The sequence below is a fragment of the Rhinatrema bivittatum genome, chromosome 8, assembly GCF_901001135.1.
Source record: "Rhinatrema bivittatum chromosome 8, aRhiBiv1.1, whole genome shotgun sequence".
NCBI classification, from domain to species: Eukaryota; Metazoa; Chordata; class Amphibia; order Gymnophiona; family Rhinatrematidae; genus Rhinatrema; species Rhinatrema bivittatum.
Window position 1 is genome coordinate 228,117,652 of NC_042622.1, and position 21,081 is coordinate 228,138,732.

Consider the following 21,081-nt stretch of genomic DNA (forward strand, 5'->3'; position numbering starts at 1 on the left):
CTATCCTCCAGTCTTCAGGTACAATGGATGATTTTAATGATAAGTTACAAATTTTTACTAATAGGTCTGAAATTTCATTTTTTAGTTCCTTCAGAACTCTGGGGTGTATACCATCCGGTCCAGGTGATTTACTACTCTTCAGTTTGTCAATCAGGCCTACCACATCTTCTAGGTTCACCGTGATTTGATTCAGTCCATCTGAATCATTGCCCATGAAAACCTTCTCCATTACAGGTACCTATTAGCCTATTAGGTCAATTTCTCTGAGACTGCCTATTTTGAATGTGGTGTTTCTGGTAGCAGTTTGTTCAGCCAGGAGAATTTTGGAGTTATAGACACTCTCATGCACAGAACCATTTTTGAAAATTCCGAATGACAAGGTTAAGATTCTGTACAGTGTATTCTTTTCTTCTGAAAGTTGTGTTAGCCTTTCATTTGCAGTAAGTACTTTGCCTTCATTTAGTTGGCAGTATCATGAAAGAGAATACAAAGTTCTGCATTCCTTCGATGTGAGGAGAGTGCTTTTAAAATATCTGAAGGTCAGTAATAGTTTTAGGAAATTGGATTATATCTGTCTTTTCTATAAAGTGGAACAAGCAAAGGCAAAGTGGTGACCAAAACTTCAGCTGTGCATTGGATTAAGATGATAATTGCAGCCGCATATATTGTAAGCCATTGCCCAAACAAGTCAGAGCGCATGCTCTAGGGTTCAGGCAGCTTCTTAGGCAGAGCTTTGTTGGTGTCTTCACAGGAGATTTGTAGAGCAGCGACTTGGTCCTTCTTGTATTCTAGTTTGAAGACCACGGGCCAATCTCTGAGTGAAATCATATTTACGGTTTTTCACTGTGAAATGTTTACGAACAGGCAAGAATCTATTTATTGTATTTATTCCAGTACTTCTATGGTGAGAAAATAAAAAAATAATTGATACTAAAATCTGAGAGAGTGAAAGCCACACAGCTGTGCCTGATCCTTTGGAAACATTTAAGCTTTATATGTATGTGGCAATTACTATCTGCATCTAATTCTTCTGTATGATCTGATTTTATTCTCGCCTCTTATTTCTCAAATAAACTTACTTTCCTAAGTAACTGGAACCGTGATGTACTAAGTCAAAGTTTGTGTGTGGCTGTTTGTGTGGGGAATAAGCTCCTGGTTTCAAGCCCCCACAGATATAATCCCAGTGATTGTGTGTGTTTACATTGGGTAAACCCCCGAGGCAGTCCTGTGTGCATGCAGATGACAAGCCCCTCCAGTAACTCCCAGTGTAGACCCCAATGAGATTAGCACCTCAGGTCAGAGCCCCTGGGCAGAATGCCAGTGTGCACGGCCTGAATCCAGAACAGCACTAGAGAGGAAGCCGCTTTTGCTATGGAGATTTTGTGCACGGGTTTAGCAGTGGATAGATTCTATTCATCTGGACTGATCTGACTGAATGAAGAGAGAGGAGAAATTTAATCTTACCTGACAATTTCCTATCCTTGACTCCAGCTAGACCACTCACCTCCCTTGTTTTCTGCCAAACAACTGTGGATTCAGTTTTATAGTGAGAAGAATGGTTTGTGTATGACATCTGAAGGACAGGTATGTTTCCTATCACACTTGTACATAGTTTATTATTATTCTTGCTGTTTCTGAATTTTGAAAGCTTGTTACAGGTAATACTGGCAGGCTGAGATCAGCACAGATGCATATAAGGGTGATGTCAGTGAATCTGTTAATCTCTGTCTCCATCTGCTGGTTGGTGGGTATAACCCATTCATTTATACTGCTCTGATTGGACTCAAAAAAAGGATTACCTTTCTCCTTACAAATGTTGAATCACTCATTTTGCATTTGATGCTCTTATACTATACATTAATGTGCAGGTTTTTTAATGTGAATTTTTGTGTATCTTTTTTTTTTTTGGGGGGGGATATATTCCAGGAATACTGGCCAGTCTCTGAGGAAAGACAAATGGAATGCACACAAAGAGGAAAGAATAAGGAGGTATGGAAAGTTTCAATTTAAATACTTCATAACTGCAAATCCTGGCTTGAAATGGCCAAATGTTGGAACTTTACAAGCTTCTTGCCAAGATTGGTCTTATGTTTCCCTATGTGAACTCAAAATCTCAGGTGTAACATCACTTTTGGGAGTATCTTTTGTTGGTTTAATAAAGGGTATTGCAGCCTGCAGCAAATCTAAGACCAATTCAGCTACTCATTCTGTGTTTGTCATGCTGCATCTGACATTCACCCTCTATCAGATCTAAATGAGACTCTGATAAACTGATATTGGACACTCCACTTCTTGTAGAGATTTTAGTATGAGTGTCTTCTGCAATAAACTATGAGCTTTGCATGCCATATTTGTGTCCAAGAAGAATCAGCAATGTATTACATAGGTGAACTTTTCCAGACCTTCTTTTCAGGGCCCTGGCTTGCTGAATCAGAAAACCTTTACTATCTCTTCTCTTTCTCCATTCTGTTACCCTAGGATATTAATCCTTATTCTGGATGAGGAATCCCCTTTACACCCAAACTAAAATCAATTTTAGTTTTTTGTTTTTTTTTATTTAAGTGTTTTTATATACCGTTGTTTGGAACTGGCCTTCACAATGGTTTACAAGAGAAACAACGTACATAGAACAGCTAACAGGTGTACTGAACGAACGTAAATAAGATGCAATTTGAGAACGAACGTAGATAAGATACAGTTTGTGATAAATAAAAACAGTGGTATGCATCTCATAAGAAAAAAGCAAGTTTGCTTACCATAAACGGTGTTTCCGTAGATAGCAGGATGAATTAGCCATGCTGTCATGGGAACTGTCCATCAGGGCCCAGGAGGCGGAGCTTAAGAAGCAGAGATGAGAGTTTTTGATTCTCTGCCGCTGCGCTTATGTTCCCGTGCTGGAAAGTAACGGATTCTCCTCAGTCTGTAATAAAGCTTGCATGTAGAAATGGTCGACTACCAGGGAAGAGGGTGGGGACATATGGCTTATTCATCCTGCTATCTACGGAAACACCGTTTACGGTAAGCAAACTTGCTTTTTCCCGTTGATAGCAGGGCTGAATTAGCCATGCTGTCATGGAAGTCCAAAGCTCCCGATCACGCTGTTAGAGTTTATATAGAGAGAGTGCATGATCAAGTAATGGTGGTAGTCGAGTACTTTAAGGTAACAAGTTTTGTAGTACTGCGTGTCCCAACTTCGCATCTGCGGTTGATTGTTTGTCTAGGCAGTAATGAGACGTGAAAGTATGAAGAGAGGACCATGTTGCAGCCTTGCAAATGTCTATTGGTTGCACATTTCTAAGATATGCTATTGACGTAGCTGTTGTTCGGATTTGGTGAGCACGAGGATGAGATGAGAGGCATAACTGTTTGTCATAACAAAATCGTATGCACTGCACCAGCCAACTGGAAATGGTGCGTTTAGCTACTGGCAGCCATGGGGCGTTTGGGTTGAAAGAGACAAATTGCGAAGCACGGGAGTTTACAGTTCAGGGTGTGCAATAAGCACTCCCTATCATTAGAATGAGGCTTTGGGAAGAACGTTGATAGTTCTATAGATTGGTTAAGATGGAATTGTGAAACCACCTTTGGAAGAAAGCGTGGGTGAGTTCTGAGAACTACTTTGTTGTGATAAAATTGTAAATATGGCTCATAGAGTACTAAGGCCTGCAATTCACTAACTCGACGTGCAGAGGTGATCGCTATCAAAAAGACCACCTTCCATGTTAGGTATTTAGGATGCGCTGATTCCAAAGGTTCGAATGGAGGAAGCATGAGTTGTTCCAGGATTACATTTAGATTCCAAGGAACTGGAGGTTTAACAGTTGGTGGGCGAAGATGAGTTAGACCTTTGACAAAGCGAGATAGCAAAGGATGGACAGTAATCGGGTGATTGTTAACTAGTCTATGGTAAGCCGAAATAGCGCTGAGGTGCATTCTGATGGATGATGTTGCCAGACCAGACGAATAGAGCGAGTGGAGATAATCCACAAGTAGCTCTGGCGAGAAGGCCAGTGGTGGAATACCCCGGGTGGTACACCAGGAAGAACAACGTTTCCATTTGGAACTATAGTTGCGCCTGGTTGAAGGTTTCCTGGATTCTATAAGGATCAGTTGAGCTTTTGCTGAGATACCTTGTTCAGTCAGGAGGAACCGCTCAACCTCCATGCAGTCAGATGTAGGGAGTAATGGAGCCGGGTGGAGTAATAGTCCATGGTCCTGTAGGAGAAGGTCTGGACAATCTGGAAGCCGAATTGGAAGCTGTTTCGATAGGCGCAAGAGATAGCTGTACCATGGTTGTCTTGGCCAGGCTGGGGCAATTAGAATTAATTAGGTCTTGTCCTCTAAGCATTTCTGAATTGTCCTTGTGTTTGAGTGGAATTGGTGGGAATGCATAGAGGAGATGTGATGTCCACGGTAGGAGGAACGCGTCTTGGACAAGGCGAAGACAACTGGGTCTGTTGGAACAGAAGCGAGGAAGTTGAGTGTTTTGTTCTATGGCAAAGAGCTCGATGGACGGCACCCCCCACCGTTCGAAGATTTGCTGAGCTATCCGTGGGTTGAGTGACCATTTGTGAGGATGGAAGATACGACTTAACCTGTCCGCTTTGGTGTTTGCCACTCCTGGATGATACGTGGCCTGTAAGTGTATGGAGTGACGATGAGCATGATGAAAGATTTGGAGGGTCTCCTTGCAGAGGAACCATGAACCGGACCCTCCTTGTTTGTTTATATAAAACATTGCTACTTGATTGTCCATGTAGATCATCACTCTTCGACCTTATAAATAGCTTTGAAAGGTTTGTAGGGCATTGCGGATCGCTCTGAGCTCCAGTAAATTTATCTGAAGGTTTTGTTCCGGTATTGTCCATAATCCCTGAGTCTCTAATGTGTCTAGATGTGCTCCCCGACCCTTGCGAGATGCATCGGTAGTCAGGATTACGTTGTGTGGAGGGGGAGTGAATAATGCCCCTTTGTTCAGTGTGGGGTTGAGTAGCCACCAATTGATATCTTGTTTCATTAGACATGTTAGTGCTAGACGTTTGTGCAACGGTTGCGAATGTTGCTTTCATTGTCGTTTGAGTCCCCACTGTAACTGCCTCATGTGAAGTCTCGTGTTAGGTACTGTAAAAATCGCCGCCGCCGTGTGGCCCAAGACTTGTAACACATCTCGAGCCGTAGGATGACGGGTCTTTGATAGGGAACTTAGAAGTTGACAGAGTATCTGTTTCCTGTCGTCCAGCAGGTACGCTCTGGTACATGTAGTATCTAGTCGAGCTCCGATAAATTGCAGGATTTGAGTCTGCTGCAGTATTGATTTCTGAAAATTGATCAGTAGACCTAGATTCTGTAGACAAGAGATTACTGTCTGCAGCTGATCCAGCAGAATGTTTTCGGTTGAGGCCACTATCAACCAGTCATCCAAATATGGAAAAATTGTCAACCCCTGCTGTTGAAGGTAGGCCACCACCACCACCATGCATTTGGTGAATACCCTGGGTGCCGACGAAAGGCCAAAGGGAAGAACCTTGTATTGGTAATGTTGGCGGTTGTATTGAAAACAAAGGTATTGCCAAGAGGATGGGTGTATTGGTATGTGGGTGTAAGCATCCTTTAGATCTATGGAGCACATCCAATCGTTCGGTTGTAAAAGGGGAAAGATTGTTTTCAAAGATACCATCTTGAATTTTTCCTTGACTAATAACTTGTTCAGTTCTCGAAGATCCAGAATTGAACGCATGCCCCCGGATTTCTTTGGAATGAGGAACTAAGGGGAGTAGAAGCCCTTGAAGCGGTCTTTCGGTGGAATTTTCCTTATTGCCCCTTGTTTGCGGAGTATGGCAATCTCTTGGGCGATTTGTGGTTGAGATAGCTTCGGAACTCACATTGATAGGGAAGGAAGATTGGGTTTGGATTGGAAATGAAGTTGATAACCGGTTTTTGCGATGTCGAGTACCTACTGGTCTGATATTACAGCCCTCCAGACGTGTAGACGAGACGTGTTTCTGCCTGGGGGGGCTGGAGGGGATGGTGGTGGCCGCAAACCTAAAAAGACTGCTGTGTCTTCAGCGAGGTCGTTGTTGGCTGTTCTTGTTGTCTTTGGGATCTCTGTTTACACCGTCTTTTCTGCTGTTCAGGTTGATGGGGTTATGGCCATTGTTAAGAGGAGTAAGATTGTGTTCTGAATGGTTGGTACGACCTATATGGCCTTCGTGAGAATTGTTGTTGGCGATAACTTGCAGGGTACTGCCTAGAAGAGGAGTAGCGTTTCATAGTTGTACCGTTTCATAGTCTTATTTTTTCACTTGCTATTCTAATGTATCAATAGGCTGAAATGTAAATATTGTGCGGTTCAATTTCTCCCCTTCCATCCCAAGTTTATTTTCCTTGTTTTTTGTAACTTTCCCTCTCCCTTTTTCTGATTCACTGTATTTAAAGTTCAAGGTTCTTATTGAAAATATTGTTTTTTACGTTACGTTATGCTTTACACTCCTTGTTATTTGTAAACCGGGTTGATGTGATGCCTATCATGAAACTCGGTATAACAAAAACAATAAATAAATAAATAAATAAATAGCTTGCTGGAGTGGTTAGGGACTGCACCACTAAGGCTTGATCTTTTAGTTTACTGACAGCCTCTTGGAATCGATCTCCGAAAAGATTATCCCCTGTGCAAGGTAAATTTGCCAGTTTATCGTGCAACTCCTCTCTTATGGCACTAGCCCTGAGCCATGCCAATCTGCGTTATCGCTGAAGCAGAGGCTCTTGACGAGGTCTCGAATGCTTCGTATAAGGCTCATAGGAGATGTCTAGAGCGTTCTTCCATATCTTGAAGAGGGGATGGAATATTTTCCCCCATGGATGAAAGCATACCCTTAGTTGCCTGTATGCATTCTTATATGTATTGAATCATATAGAATTGATGATGTTGAATGCGAGCGGACAACATTGCGTTATGATATATGCGTTTGCCAAATTCATCTAGTGTTTTATTATCACGGCCCGGTGGAGTAGAGCCATGTGATTTCAATCTTTTAGATCTCTGTAATGCAGATTCGACGAAGAGTGATGCATGTGGTAGTTGAGAAAGGGAATAAGGTGGATTGTTGCGCATTCTAAATTTCAAATCTATTTTTCTGGATACCACCGGCAAAGAATGTGGGTTTTCCCAGGATTTCTGTAATACATCATGTAGAACAGATTGTGGGGGAAGAGATGCAGGTTCTCCCGGGGTATCGAAGATCTTTAGAAGACCCAGTGTCTCAGCTCTTGGGTCTGTTAACTTTGGGTGTCTAGATGTAATATAGCAGCCATTTTATCCAAAAACTTTGGATAAGAGAGGTCCTCCAGAGGAGAGTAGGGCTCAGGTGGTTGCTCCGGCGGGTCTGAAGGGTAACCCGTTGATGATGTCTGAGAAGTTGGAGGAGACGTGGTATCTCCCGGTGAGGGGTCAGTTCGAGGTGGAGACTCTGTAACCGGTGGTGCTGTATGAGTTAATAGATCCACCGATTTCCTTGACTCATGCCTCGCTTTGAGGGGAGTCTGAGTTTCCACAGGTAAGACAAAAGAGGACTGCAGGGATTCAAAGAATCCCGAGAGAGATTGAGACAATGCCCGAAATGCTTGTTGAGCCTGCAGCGGCATTTGTGATTGTTCTTGCATTGTCTGTCTCGGTTGAGGTGACATGTCGTGCCTTCTTTTTGGGCTAGAAACAGTAGGGTCATGAGTTAGTCGTGAAGTAGAGCGTTCCATCCACTCCGATAAGCTACGAGAATGGGAGGAGGTCATAGAAGATGGTATGTGTACGATTTCCTGTTCGGAGTGACATCTCGTCCCTGGATGCCAGGAAGAATTGGAAGTGGAACGTTTCCGATGATGCCTGTGATCATGTCGCTGATGATGTTTATGGCGTTTACTGTATGACTATGATGATGAGCCCTGTCATCTCTTGGGTGTTTAGTTGCCCTTGGAGAAGATAAGGATCTATGATTAAGGCTAGATGTGGAGCCACGCGAGGTGGAATGTGTGGAAGATGCCTTTTTTCGTTTGTGATATTTGGCTTTAGATAGGTGAGATTCTGTGGACTTCATCGAAGTCGGTGTCAAGTGTGATGCAGCAGGCGGTGACGAGTCTGGTGTCAACTGACTTTTTTCTGGTCTAACATGTCCAGAGTGTGCTTTGTGTGCCTTGGGTATTGCTTTTGACGGCTTGTGTGCGCTTTTTTGTGTCGATTGCGCCGTCAACGGTGCCGGCTGCGCCGTCGTCCTCGGCTCCGGTTACGCCGTCCCTCCCGGCTCCGATTGCACTGTCCTCGGCGCCGGCTTCTGTGCCCTTGGCACCAGCTGCGCCGTTTTTGACAGTGGATGTGTTGTCTTCTGCGCCGGTTCTTTTGGCATCGGCTGCGCTGTCTTCGGCGCTGAATTTTTCGGCACTGGGCACATAGATTCCTGCGTCGGATGGGATGTCTTTGGCGTCTTATGAGCCGATTTCAACGCCTCGTGTGTCTTAGACGCTCCGGTTATCTGTGAAGCCCGGTGGGCTGATTTCAACGCACCTCGATGCACCTTGTCTATATTGGGTGGCTGGACCGATTTTGACGGTTCCTGTGCCAATGGAAGCATCGTAGGCGATGCGGGGGTGTCTCGTAGCTGCTCCCCAGGTCCCTGGGTTGGAGCATAGCTCTTACCTCCCTTTCTGCTCTGAGGGTCCCACGAGGATGCTCTTCGCTTTGTGGGCCCTGTTTTTTTCGCCTGTCTGGGGGACGAATGTGCTTTCGAGGGTGGATGGAATTCTGACATCTTGAAGGCCCGATAACGTTGGGCCCGTGGCGACATTCTGGCGTAATATTCGCAGTCTGCTTGATTGTGTGTAGGTCCCAAGCAGCGGTAACAGCGGTCATATCCATCGGTTACAGACATGACCTTACCGCAGGGACAAGGTTTGAAACCTGATGGTTTTTTAAAATTTTTCGACATTGTTGAGGAGAAATAAGCTCCGCGTGCGCTCCCGCGCGCAGAAAGAACAGACTGAGGAGAATCCATTATTTTCCAGCACGGGGAACATACGCGCAGCCGCAGAGAATCAAAAACTCTAATCTCTGCTTCTTAAGCTCCGCCTCCTGGGCCCTGATGGACAATTCCCATGACAGCATGGCTAATTCAGCCCTGCTATCAACGGGAAAACAGTGGTATACATCTCATAAGAAAATGAGCAGTGATTAAAAATTAATTCTTTCCTCTATATCAAGTACATTGGGGGGAGGGACCCAATTAGAGACTATCATGCCTGTGATTCGGAGGTTGAAACTGTATCCTTAGAGGGTAATTTTCAAAAGGATTTCCATGCTTAAAACTGGGTTTTACAAGTGTAAATGCACCTTACACATAAAAGAACCTAAGAAATTGCCAGACCGCATCAGACCAAGGGTCCATCAAGCCCAGCATCCTATCTCCAACAGTGGCCAATTCAGGCTACAAGTACCTGGCAAGTACCCAAACACTAAGTAGATCCCATGCTACTTATGTCAGTAATAGCTGTGGCTATTCTCTAAGACAACTGGATTAATAGCAGTTAATGGACTTCTCCGTCATGAACTTATCCAAACCTTTTTTAAACCCAGCTAAACTAACTGCACTAACCACATCCTCTGGCAACAAATTCCAGAGCTTAATTGTGCATTGAGTGAAAAAGAATGTTCTCCGATTAATTTTAAATGTGCTGCATGCTAACTTCATGGAGTGCCCCCTAGGTCTTTTAATATCCAAAAAAGTAAACAATCACATTTACCCGTTCTAGTCCTCTCATGATTTTAAACACCTCTATCTTATCCCCCCCTCAGCCGTCTCTTCTCCAAGCTGAACAGCCCTAACCTCTTTAGCCTTTCCTCATAGGGGAGCTGTTCCATCCCCTTTATCATTTTCGTCGCCCTTCTCTGTACCTTCTCTATTGCAACTATATCTTTTTTGAGATGCGGCAACCAGAATTGTACACAGTACTCAAGGTCCGGTCTCCCCATTGGAACAATACAGAGGCATTATGACATTTTTCCGTTTTATTCACCATCTTCTTCCTAATAATTCCTAACATTCTGTTTGCTTTTTTGACTGCTGCAGCACACTGAGCTGACTATTTCAATGTATTATCCACCTTGATACCTAGATCTTTTTCCTGGGTGGTAGCTCCTAATATGGAATCTAACATCATGTAACTACAGCATGGATTATTTTTCCCTATATGCATCACCTTGCACTTGTCCATATTAATTTTCATCTGCTATTTGGATGCCCAATCTTCCAGTCTTGCATGGTCCTCCTGAAATTTATCACAATCAGCTTGTGATTTAACTACTCTGAATAATTTTGTATCATCTGCAAATTTGATTACCTCACTTATTGTATTCCTTTCCAGATCGTTTATGAATATATTGAAAAGCACTGGTCCAAGTACAGATCCCTGAGGAACTCCACTTTTTACCCTTTTCCACTGTGAAAATTGACCATTTAATCCTACTCTCTGTTTCCTGTCTTTTAACCAGTTTGTAATCCACGAAAGGACACCACATCCTATTCCATTACTTTTTAGTTTCCTTAGAACCCTCTCATGAGGGACCTTGTCAAACACCTTCTGAAAATCCAAATACACTATATATACTGGCTCAACTTTATCCACATGTTTATTAACCCCTTCAAAAAAATGAAGCAGATTTGTGAGGCAAGACTTGCCGTGGGTAAATCCATGCTGACTCTATTCCATTAAACCATATCTTTCTATATGCTCTGTGATTTTGATCTTTAGAATAGTTTCCACTATTTTTCTCAGCACTGAAGTCAGGGTCACGTATCTATAGATTTCTGGATCGCCTCTGGATCCCTTTTAAATTTTGGGATTACATTGGCCACCATCCATTCTTCAGGTACAATGGATGATTTTAATGATAGGTTACAAATTTTAACTAATAGATCTAAAATTTCATTTTTGAGTTCCTTCAGAACCTTGGGGTGCTTACCATCTGATCCAGGTGATTTGCTGCTCTTTAGCTTGTCAATCTGGCCTACATCGTCCAGGTTCACAATGATTTGGTTCAGTTCATCTGAATTATCACCCTAGAAAACCGTTGCTGGAACCGGTATCTCCCCAACATCCTCTTTAATAAACAAAGAAGCAAAGAATTCATTTAGTCTTTCTGCAATGACCTTATCTTCCCTAAGAGCCCCTTTAATCCCTCTGTCATCTAACGGTCCAACCGCTTCCTCACAGGTTTCTTGCTTTGGATATATTTCTAAAAGTTTTATTATGAGTTTTTGCCTCTACGGCCAACTTCATTTCAAATTCTCTCTTAGCCTGCCTTATCAATGTTTTATACTTAACTTGACAATGCTTATGCTTTTTCCTATTTTCTTCAGATGGATCCTTCCAACGTTTGAAGGATTTTTTTTTTGCTAAAATAGCCTCTTTCATCTCACCTTTTAACCATGCTGGTAATTGTTTTGCCTTCCTCCCACCTTTCTTAAGGCATGGAATACATCTGGACTGCGCTTCTAAGATTGTTTAAAAATACAGTGTCCATGGCTGTTGTACACTTTTAACCTTTGCAGCACCTTTCAATTTTTTTCTAAATATTTTCCTCATTTTATCAAAGTTTCCCTTTTGAAAATTTAGTGTTAGAGCTGTAGATTTACATATTAACCCCCTTCCATCATTAGTTCAAATTTGATCATGTTATGATCACTATTGCCAAGTGGCCCCACCACTGTTACCTCTCTCACCAAATCCTGTATTCCACTAAGAATTAAATCTAAAATAGCTCCCTCTTTCGTTGGTTCCTGAATTAATTGCTCCATTTTTATTTATTTATTTAAGGTTTATTTATTTAAGGTTTTTATATACCGGCATTCATGAAAACACATCATGCTGGTTTACATAAAACAGGAGTGCAATAGATACATCAAACTGGAACTGTTGTGCCGGAAGGTACAGTTACAATTAACAAGGGTAGAGGAACTGGGAGAAGGAGGAAATGAAAGGATAGATTAGTAGCGATTGAACTATATACAAACTATATACAAAGACATGGTTATGGGCTGCTTGTTTCGAGGAAGAGAAAGGTGAAGATATTAGTTTGTGTCTGGGAAAGCTTGCTTGAACAGCCAAGTCTTAAGTCTTTTTCTAAAGGTTAGGAGGCAGGGCTCCTGTCTGAGATCTAGAGGAATGGAGTTCCATAATGGAGGACCAGCTGTGGAGAGGGCACGATCTCTAAAGGTGACATGTCTGGTAGTTTTCACGGGAGGTACTATGAGAGAACCTCTGTAAGCATCTCTGGTGGGTCTTGAGGAGTTGTGTATTTGGAGAGGGATTTGCAGGTCAAGAGTGGTGAGTTGATGGGTGGTTTTGTAAATGACAGAGATGGCTTTGTACATGATTCGGAAGTGTATTGGTAACCAATGAAGCTCTTTCAGGATGGGAGAAATGTGGTCTCTTTTCCTGGCTCCTGTCAACAAACGGGCTGCTGCGGTTTGGAGTAGGATGAGGGGAGACCTAGTAGTAACGAATTGCAGTAATCTAATTTCGAAAAAATGACTGCTTGGATGATCGTTCTGAAATCTTGGGCGTGGAAGAGAGGCCTTATCCTTTTTAGTACCTGGAGTTTGTAGAAACAATCTTTGGTAGTTCTGTTGATGGGCGCCTTGAAGTTCAACCGATTGTCTATTATCACTCCTAAGTCTCTCACTTGTGTGGTAGGAAGGTTAGTTGGATGAGTAGCGTTGGAGATGCTGTTCTCAGGAGAGATGAGAAGGAGTTCTGTTTTGGAGGAATTTAATACGAGGTTAAGGCTGTTGAGTAGGTACTTGATTTGTTTGTGGCAGGTTTCCAAATAGTCAAGAGTTTTAGAGTATGTGTCTTTGATGGGGATGATGATTTGGATATCATCTGCGTAGAGAAAATGTTTTAGATTGAGGTTGGTGAGAAGTTGGCAGAGCGGAAGAAGGTAAATGTTGAATAGTGTCAGGGACAATGATGAGCCCTGTGGGACTCCTATGGTAGAGTCATATCTTGATGATTCCTTGTTCTGGAGTTTGACCTTGTAGCCTCTGTTGTTGAGAGAGGTTTTGAACCATGATAAGACGGTACCGCTGATTCCTATGGACGATAGCTGGTTTAAGAGGATGGCGTGGTTGACCGTGTCGAAAGCTGCGGACAGGTCTAATAAGATAAGTAAGAAAGATTTACCTTTGTCAAGACCCATGATGATATAGTCTGTCAAAGAGGTAAGGAGGGATTCTGTGCCTAGATTTTTGCGAAAGCCGTGTTGTGAAGCGAATAGGAGTTTGTTGTCTTCAATGAAGTCTGATAGTTGAGAGTTCACTAGTTTTTCCATGATCTTAGCGATGAAAGGGAGGTTAGTTATGGGGCGGAAGTTGTTAGGGTCTTGAGGGTCAAGGTTAGGTTTTTTTTTAGGAGAGGTGTGATTGAAGCCAATTTGAGGTCATCTGGGAAGAAACCTTGGGATAGGGAGCAATTGATGATGTCTGCCAGTGATTTGGAGATGGCGTCTGGGATAGACAGAAGCAGTTTGGTGGGGATGTGATCCACAGGATGAGAGGTAGGTTTCATTCTTCTTAGGATGGCTTGTATCTCAGTAGAGGAGACGGGTTCAAAGGTGTCTAGGCTAATGTTTTTGAAGGCAGGCTGCCTATATGTCGGAAGGGCGGCAATATTGGAAGGCAGTTGGGTTAGAAGGTTGGTAATTTTGTTTTGAAAAACAGTGCGAGTTCTTCGGTTTTAGATTGTGCTAGATTACTAGGGATTTCTTGGGGGATGGTCTGAGTGAGACCTCACCAAATCCTGCATTCCACTAAGAATTAAATCTAAAATAGCTCCCTCTTTCGTTTGGTTCCTGAATTAATTGCTCCATGAAGCAGTCGTTTATTCCATCGAGGAAATTTATGTCTCTAGCATGTCCTGATGTTACATTTACCCAGTCAATATTGGGATAATTGAAATCTCCCATTATTAGTACACTGCCAACTTGGTTAGCTTTCCTGATCTCTCTTAGTATTTTATCATCTGACTGATCATTTTGGCCAGGTGGACAGTAGTATGCTCCTGTCACTATACTCTTACCCAACACACATGGGATTTCTACCCATATAGATTCTACTGAGCATTTAGTCTCTTGTATGATCTTTATCTTGTTAGACTCTATACCCTCACGGACATAAAGTGCTACACCCCCACCAAGTTGATCCTCCTCCTCATTGCGGTATAATTTGTACCCTAATATAGCACTGTCCCATTGGTTATCCTCCTTCCACCAGATCTCTGAGATGCCAATTATGCCTATCTCATTATTCACTGCTATATATTCTAACTCTCCCATCTTACTTCTTAAGAACATAAGAAAATGCCATACTGGGTCAGACCAAAGGTCCATCAAGGTCAGCATCCTGCTTCCAACCGTGGCCAATCCAGGCCACAAGAACCTGGCAAGTACCCAAAAACTAAGTCTATTCCATGTTACCATTGCTAATGGCAGTGGCTATTCTCTAGGTGAACTTAATAGCAGGTAATGGACTTCTCCTCCAAGAACCCATCCAATCCGTTTTTAAACACAGCTATACTAACTGCACTAACCACATCCTCTGGCAACAAATTCCAGAGTTTAATTGTGCTTTGAGTAAAAAAGAACTTTCTCCAATTAGTTTTAAATGTGCCCCATGCTAACTTCATGGAGTGCCCCCTAGTTTTTCTACTATCCGAAAGAGTAAATAACCGATTCACATCTACCCGTTCTAGACTTCTACCCGTTCTGAGACTTCTGGCATTTGCATACAGACATTTCAAAGTGTGGTTTTTGTTTGTATTAACAACCTGCTTTTCAGTTGATATGGATAATTTTGAATTCTTTAGCTCAGGTGATTCTTTACTTATAGGCACGTGGGCTACTTTTGCTTTTATTGGAACCTCTCTGTTGGTATGTCCTAACTCTCCTGTTTCATTAGTATCCTTCAAAAATACATTCCTGTATATTCTCAGATCATTCCAGAGCAGTGGGTTGTGTATCCCTACCAGCAGATGGAGTCAGAGAACAAAACCTTTGGACACTGCTACGTAAGAGAGAGAGTGCCACCTGTAGTCCCTCAGTTTCTCTCTGACTCCAGCAGATGGTAGAGATGCAAATTTGCTTTTGAAACTTGCTACAATATATGCCATTGAATTTTCAGTAGGTTTTACAAATGTAAGTATACTTTAAGGGGGTAGTTTTCAAAAGGATGTACATGTGTAAATGTAGCATTTTCAAAAGCCATCTACTCATGTAAAGGGCACTTATGCGGGCAAATCCTATGGATATTTCAGTGGCATATATTGTAGCAATTTTCAAAATCCCATTTACTTGGGTAAAGTACATTTACAAGTGTAAAACCCAAATTTAGATGTGTAAATATTTTTTAAATTCAGGCCTTAAGTACATAAATAAGCTTTTGAAAATTGCTATAATAATATGTTATATTTACACGTGTAACTCCTTTGAAAATTACCTCCTCACTGTTTATACAAAGTGAAGCCTCCGCTTGTTTATTTTTTGTTATAAAATGGTTAAGATAAAGAAATATCTTTAATAAATGGGGTTTGATGAAAGTATCTTTGTACTGTACCATATACTGAGCAGCCAGAGATTTGTATATTACCTGGCTTTATGTAAATTTTGGATAAGACATTTTTGGGGCAATTTTCAAAAAATCTTCCTTATTGTCCCACCATACCAGTCCCGACGAGTGGATTTTGCTCCCCTACCAGCAGATGGAGGCAGAAGAAAAAAATCTGTTTGCTGATATCATCCTTAGTGTGCCACCTGCAGCTCCTCAGTATTTCTCTTGTCTCCAGCAGATGGTAGAGGTGCAATCCTGCAGCTAGTCATGTTAATGGACAAATTTGTTACTACAAAAGTGTAAACTTTGCCACTCCTGTGCTGATGGAGTAGGGATAAGTAGGGCGGGTCGGTGGCCCTTATCGAACTTGATTCCTGGGATGAAGGGAGTCTGAAAGCCAGTGATACTGGTTCTTTCTTTCTCCCCTCCAGATCTTCTTCCCCCCCCCCCCCCCCCCCCCCAGGTGGCCTGTACTCTCCAAGGGATCTCAAATCCAGTGTCAGTACCTGGGAATAGATGCAGTTGCTGGATCCTGCTAAGGGAAGTACCCTTTTCTGTTGTGTCTAAAGGGCTTAAGGTTTCTCTTGGGGAAAAAAAGAAGAAACTCCTGTGAGGCACAGGCAGGAAGCCCTGCATCTTTACTGCTCCTACTTTATTTTCTGTGGTCAATTTGTTTTGTGAAGGTCTTGGGGAAAGGAGAAAAGTTTTTTTGACTGGACCAGAGTAATAGGCTGGCTTTTCCTGCACAGCATGGCCTCTCCCTCTGAGTGTGGGAAATGCTACAGTTTTTGTGGCAACCATCACGGGATATTTTCAGCAGCAGGCCTCTGTCAGGCTGTACCAGGAGTGGTAAAAAAAGACCCTCTCCCCAAGAATGGCAGGTAGATTGAGGGTGAGTCCGAGGTAGACTCCACCAGGAGGGACTTAGCAAAGTTAGGGTAGTGGCCATCTTGGATCCCAGCACAAACAGCACTGGGAGGGTAGAAGCCTTCACTAAGCCCCCAGTTCTGTCTCCTGTGTGGGACTTGTAACCCTTTCTTGTCACAAGTTGCTGGACCTATGGGGTCCTTGTCTGGAGTTGGGGGGCCCAATTTTTAATGGCTCCTTTCTGTCCCAAATTTGTGATGCTTATGCACCAAGCCTTTTCAAGTAAACAAGACTCCATTCAATTTAGATCCAGTCTGAGTCTTGTGTAATCCTCTTCTCTTTCTCTGGTGGCCTCCCAACCTAAGAAAGCCAGGTTGGAGATGAAGCCTGATTTAAAGAATCTGCCTCAATTGATTTGGAGGACTCGTACTCTACAGGAGCTCACTGTTAAGGGATTCAGTGAACCAGAAGTGGATCCTCTTGAGGAGGGAGAGATCCTTGGCTCAGAAGGAGATAACCCCTGGGTGGTGCGTTTGTTTAAGAAGGAAGAACTGCCAACTGTGATAACTCAGGCTATGGCTGAATTGGGTATAGCGGAGACACAGATAGTGCCCACCCCAGAGAGTGAAGACCCCATTTAGGAGGGCCTCATAAGTCCTGCTAGGACTTTTTCATTCCACAGAGTGATGAAGTCCTTGATCATGGCAAAGTGGGAGACTCTGGACATAGGATTTAAGGTGGGTAGGGCTATGGCCAATCTTTACTCCTTTCCCTAAGGTTGATGACTTAGTTTTGGTGGTCACAAAGAGGACCATGATGTCTGTTGAGGGAAGCATAGCGCATAAAGATGCCTAGGACAGAAAGATAAGAACATAAGAAATTGCCATGCTGGGTCAGACCAAGGGTCCATCAAGCCCAGCATCCTGTTTCCAACAGAGGCCAAAACCAGGCCACAAGAACCTGGCAATTACCCAAACACTAAGAAGATCCCATGCTACTGATGCAATTAATAGCAGTGGCTATTCCCTAAGTAAAATTGATTAATAGCCATTAATGGATAGACATTGATCTTAAATAAGCCTTTGAGGTATTGATCCTGGCACTGTGGACAACAATTTGCAGCAGCTTTATGGCCTGGGCATCATTTCACTGGGTACAACATATCCCAGTGGGATTATAGATGAGAGGCTAACAATGCAGAAGACAGAGAGACTGGAGGCTAGTCTGTCCTTTATAGTGAATGCCCTTTTTGATTTAATTAGAACTTCAGTAAGAAGGGTGGCAGCATCAGTGTTGGCCAGATGTCTGCTTTGGCTGTGTAATTGTTCTGTAGATGTTCCCTCTAAGACCATGTTGAGTAAGTTGCCTTTGCGGAAAAAGCTTCTCTTTGGCGAGGATTTTGCAAAGCTGGTGAAGATTCTTGTCGAGAAGAAGATGCAGAAGTTGCCTGAAGACAAATCTGAGAGTGGCCTCAGAAGACTTCCTAGTAGGCCCAAGTTCAGAGATTTGAGAGAATACAGATCAGGCAAAGGATTGTTCTCTCAGAAGGTTTGTGCCTGCAACAGATTTCAATCCTTTTGTACAGGCAGGAGGACAAGAGATGGTGGTGCAGGAGCCTGCAAGAGTGCACAATAAGGAACAAAGGTTTAATTCCCCAATTCAAACAATTGGGGGCCATTTGGCACAGTTTTATGGGGAGTGGACCCGCTTTACATCAGACCAATGGATTCTCTGTTATAAAAGAAGGCTACACTTTAGAATTTTCAAGAAGGGTGCCAGACACCTTTATAATATCCTTTTGTTGTTCAGTGGTGGTGAAGGTGGCGGAAAGGTTACTCTGGATCACCTTCTTCATTTGGACGCTGCAGTTTCGGTTTGAAGGCAAGCATAGGGTCAAGGAAGATATTCCATTTTGTGGTTCTCAAAAAGGAGGGCACCTGAAGACCTATTCTGAACTTGAAGCATGTGAACGAGGCCCTAAGGATTCCTTTTTTCCAAGCTGCTCTGTGATTGCACCAGTCAGAAAAGGAGAGTTTATCTCATCTCTAGGTCTCTCCAAGCCTTTTCTGCATATTCCTATTTGCCAAGATCATCAGAGGTTTCTCAAGTTTGCTGTCCAGAGAGGTCATTTTCAGTTTAGGGCGATCAAGTTCAACCAAGCAACCACCCCAAGGATGTTTTCCAAGGTGATGATGGTGGTTGCAGCCTCCTTAAGCGAGGAAGGGATGTTAGTTCATCCCTATCTGGACAATTGGCTGATTCAAGCAAAGTCAATAGAAGAGTGTCAATTGGGAATGCCCAGGGTCATTGAGCTTTTACAAGACTTGGGCAGGGTGATCAAGTTTGCCAAGCACAAAGATACTAGGAGCCCGCTTTAATATGCAGAAGGGCCAAGGTATTTATAACCTCCAAGAGAGTGTGCAAGTTGAAAAGTCTGGTATGCCAATTGTTAAAGATCTCTGCGCCCAGAGTATGGGATTATCTGCTGGTGCTAGGTTAAATGGTGGCGACCTTAGATTTTGTACCACTTCTGAGTGCTCTCTTGTCCTGTTGGAGTCTTCTTTCACAGGACTATGAAAGAAAACTGGTTCTTCTGTGGTTATTTATTTATTTATTTATTTATGTTTTTATATACCGCGGCACGTTAAAAACATCACCTCGGTTTACAATAAACAATAATTCAGCAACAGGCTTTACAGAGAAATTGAAATAACATAGACCTGATATATATCAAAAAATACCAACAAAATAACAGCAAATACAATTGTATTTACAATTGTGTTAGTCAGAAGCACTCTGGAATGGTGGTTATTAGTGCAACACCTGCAAAGGGGAATGGATTTGGAGGCCCCAGTTTGTATCATGATAATGACAAATGTCAGTCTCGGTGGATTTGGGAGTGCTAGTGGTCTGGATCAGACAGTTCACTAGCGCATTGCCAACAGAGGCTCAGTGCTCCATCAGCTTATTAGAGACAAGGGCAATAAGGATAGCTCTCCAGGAATTTCTGCTGTTGCTCAAAGAGAGCGCAGAGTAAGAGTATTTTTGAACAATGTCATGGTGGTGGCCTATGTGAACAGGCAAGGGGTAACCAAAAGATGAGCTGCACCTAGGAAGTGAGTCTTCTATTCATATGGGCAGAGCAATATCTTTAAGTTCTCTCAGCATCTCACATCGCAGGAGTGGACAACGTACACATGGATTTTCTGAGTTGTTATACCCTAGATCCCAGACACTCTTCACAATGATTCAGGAGAGGTGGAGAATACCTGTCATGGATCTCATGACAATAAGGCAAAAATGTCAAGGTACCTTATTTCTTCAGTCAGAGGAGAGAGGCAGAAGGCCTTGACTCTTTCAGAGCTGTTGGGAGATCTCTATGTATTTACTCCATGACCAATGATTGGAAGCGTAATTCAGAAGATAGACCATTATCAAGGGATGGTGGTTCTGGTCGCTCCAGACTGGCCAAGGTATCCTTTGGTATGCAGATCTCGTGAGGCTCAAATGGGAAGCACCATTAAGGTTCAATCAGAATTACAGTCTTTTGTGTCAAGGTCCAGTTGTGCTGGAAGCCACGGCCTCCTTTTGTCTTGCAGCCTGGCTATTGAAATGAAAAGGCTGAGGAATACAGGATAATCAGAGGCAGTGGTAGCTACCTTTCTTCAGGTGTATAAGAAGTCCATTTCTTTGTCCTAGGTCAGAGTCTGGAAGGTTTTTGAGGTGAGAGGAGAAAGGGGTTCCTCCTGTTAAAAGTGCCAATTCAATTGATACTTTGTTTCCTGCAAAAGAACTTAGAAAAGGGACTGGCTTTGAATTCCCTCAAGGTGCGGGTGGCAACTTTTTTCTGTTAGAGAGATAACCTACTTCCTACCACTTTATCAGGTCACCTTGATGTTTTGTGTTTTTTGAAGTGAGTGAAATATCTTTGTCTGTCAGACCAGAAAGCTTTTCCATTCTGAGACCTTAACCTGGTTTTGGCTTCCCTATGTAAGCTTCCTTTTGAATCTATTAGGGCCTGTACGGTGAAGGATTTGACTTGTAAAGCTGTATTTTTGATGGTGATCTTTTTGGCGAGGTGCATTTTGGAGTGGAGGAGTAGCCTAGTGGTTAGAGCAGTGGGCTATGAGCAGTGGGTTTGAGTCCTGCTGTCGCTCCTTGTGACCTTGGGTAAGTCACTTTACCCTCCATTGCCTCAGATACAAACTCCAGTACCTGAATGTAATCCACTTTGAAGCGCTGATAAAAGTGCGAAAAGCAGAATATAAAAAATCTAAATAAATAAAATAAACTTCAGGCGCTAACATGCCGAGATCCCTTTTTGAAGTTTTCAGGGAGTGGCGTTTTTAGGGAGTCCCATTCTTTTTGCCAAAGGTGGTTTTTCCTTTTCATTTGGATCAGTCAGTGGAACTGCCTTCCAACAGTCTGTGTTTCAATATCAGGCTCCCATGCTTTGGATCCAATAACCTCTGTATATCCATTTGGAAGGCAGTTATTTGAAATTCAGGAAATTGGTTAAATCCTGATTTTTCTGAAAAGATTTTGATTAAAAGATTATTTTAAGCTCTTC

At 42.8% G+C, this 21,081-nt stretch overlaps 1 protein-coding gene across 4 annotated transcripts in view; it reads left to right on the plus strand.

The window, feature by feature from the left end:
* The window catches only part of LOC115097807 (semaphorin-4D-like), a 197,562-nt gene that overhangs the window by 75,238 nt on the left and 101,243 nt on the right, over positions 1-21,081 (plus strand). For 2 of the 4 annotated variants that reach the window (XM_029613886.1, XM_029613889.1), the window contains one exon: positions 1,909-1,989. In XM_029613886.1, coding sequence (XP_029469746.1) covers positions 1,909-1,989 — 81 coding nt within the window. The remainder of the gene's footprint in view (positions 1-1,908; positions 1,990-21,081) is intronic. The other 2 variants (XM_029613887.1, XM_029613888.1) reach the window with 1 other exon arrangement.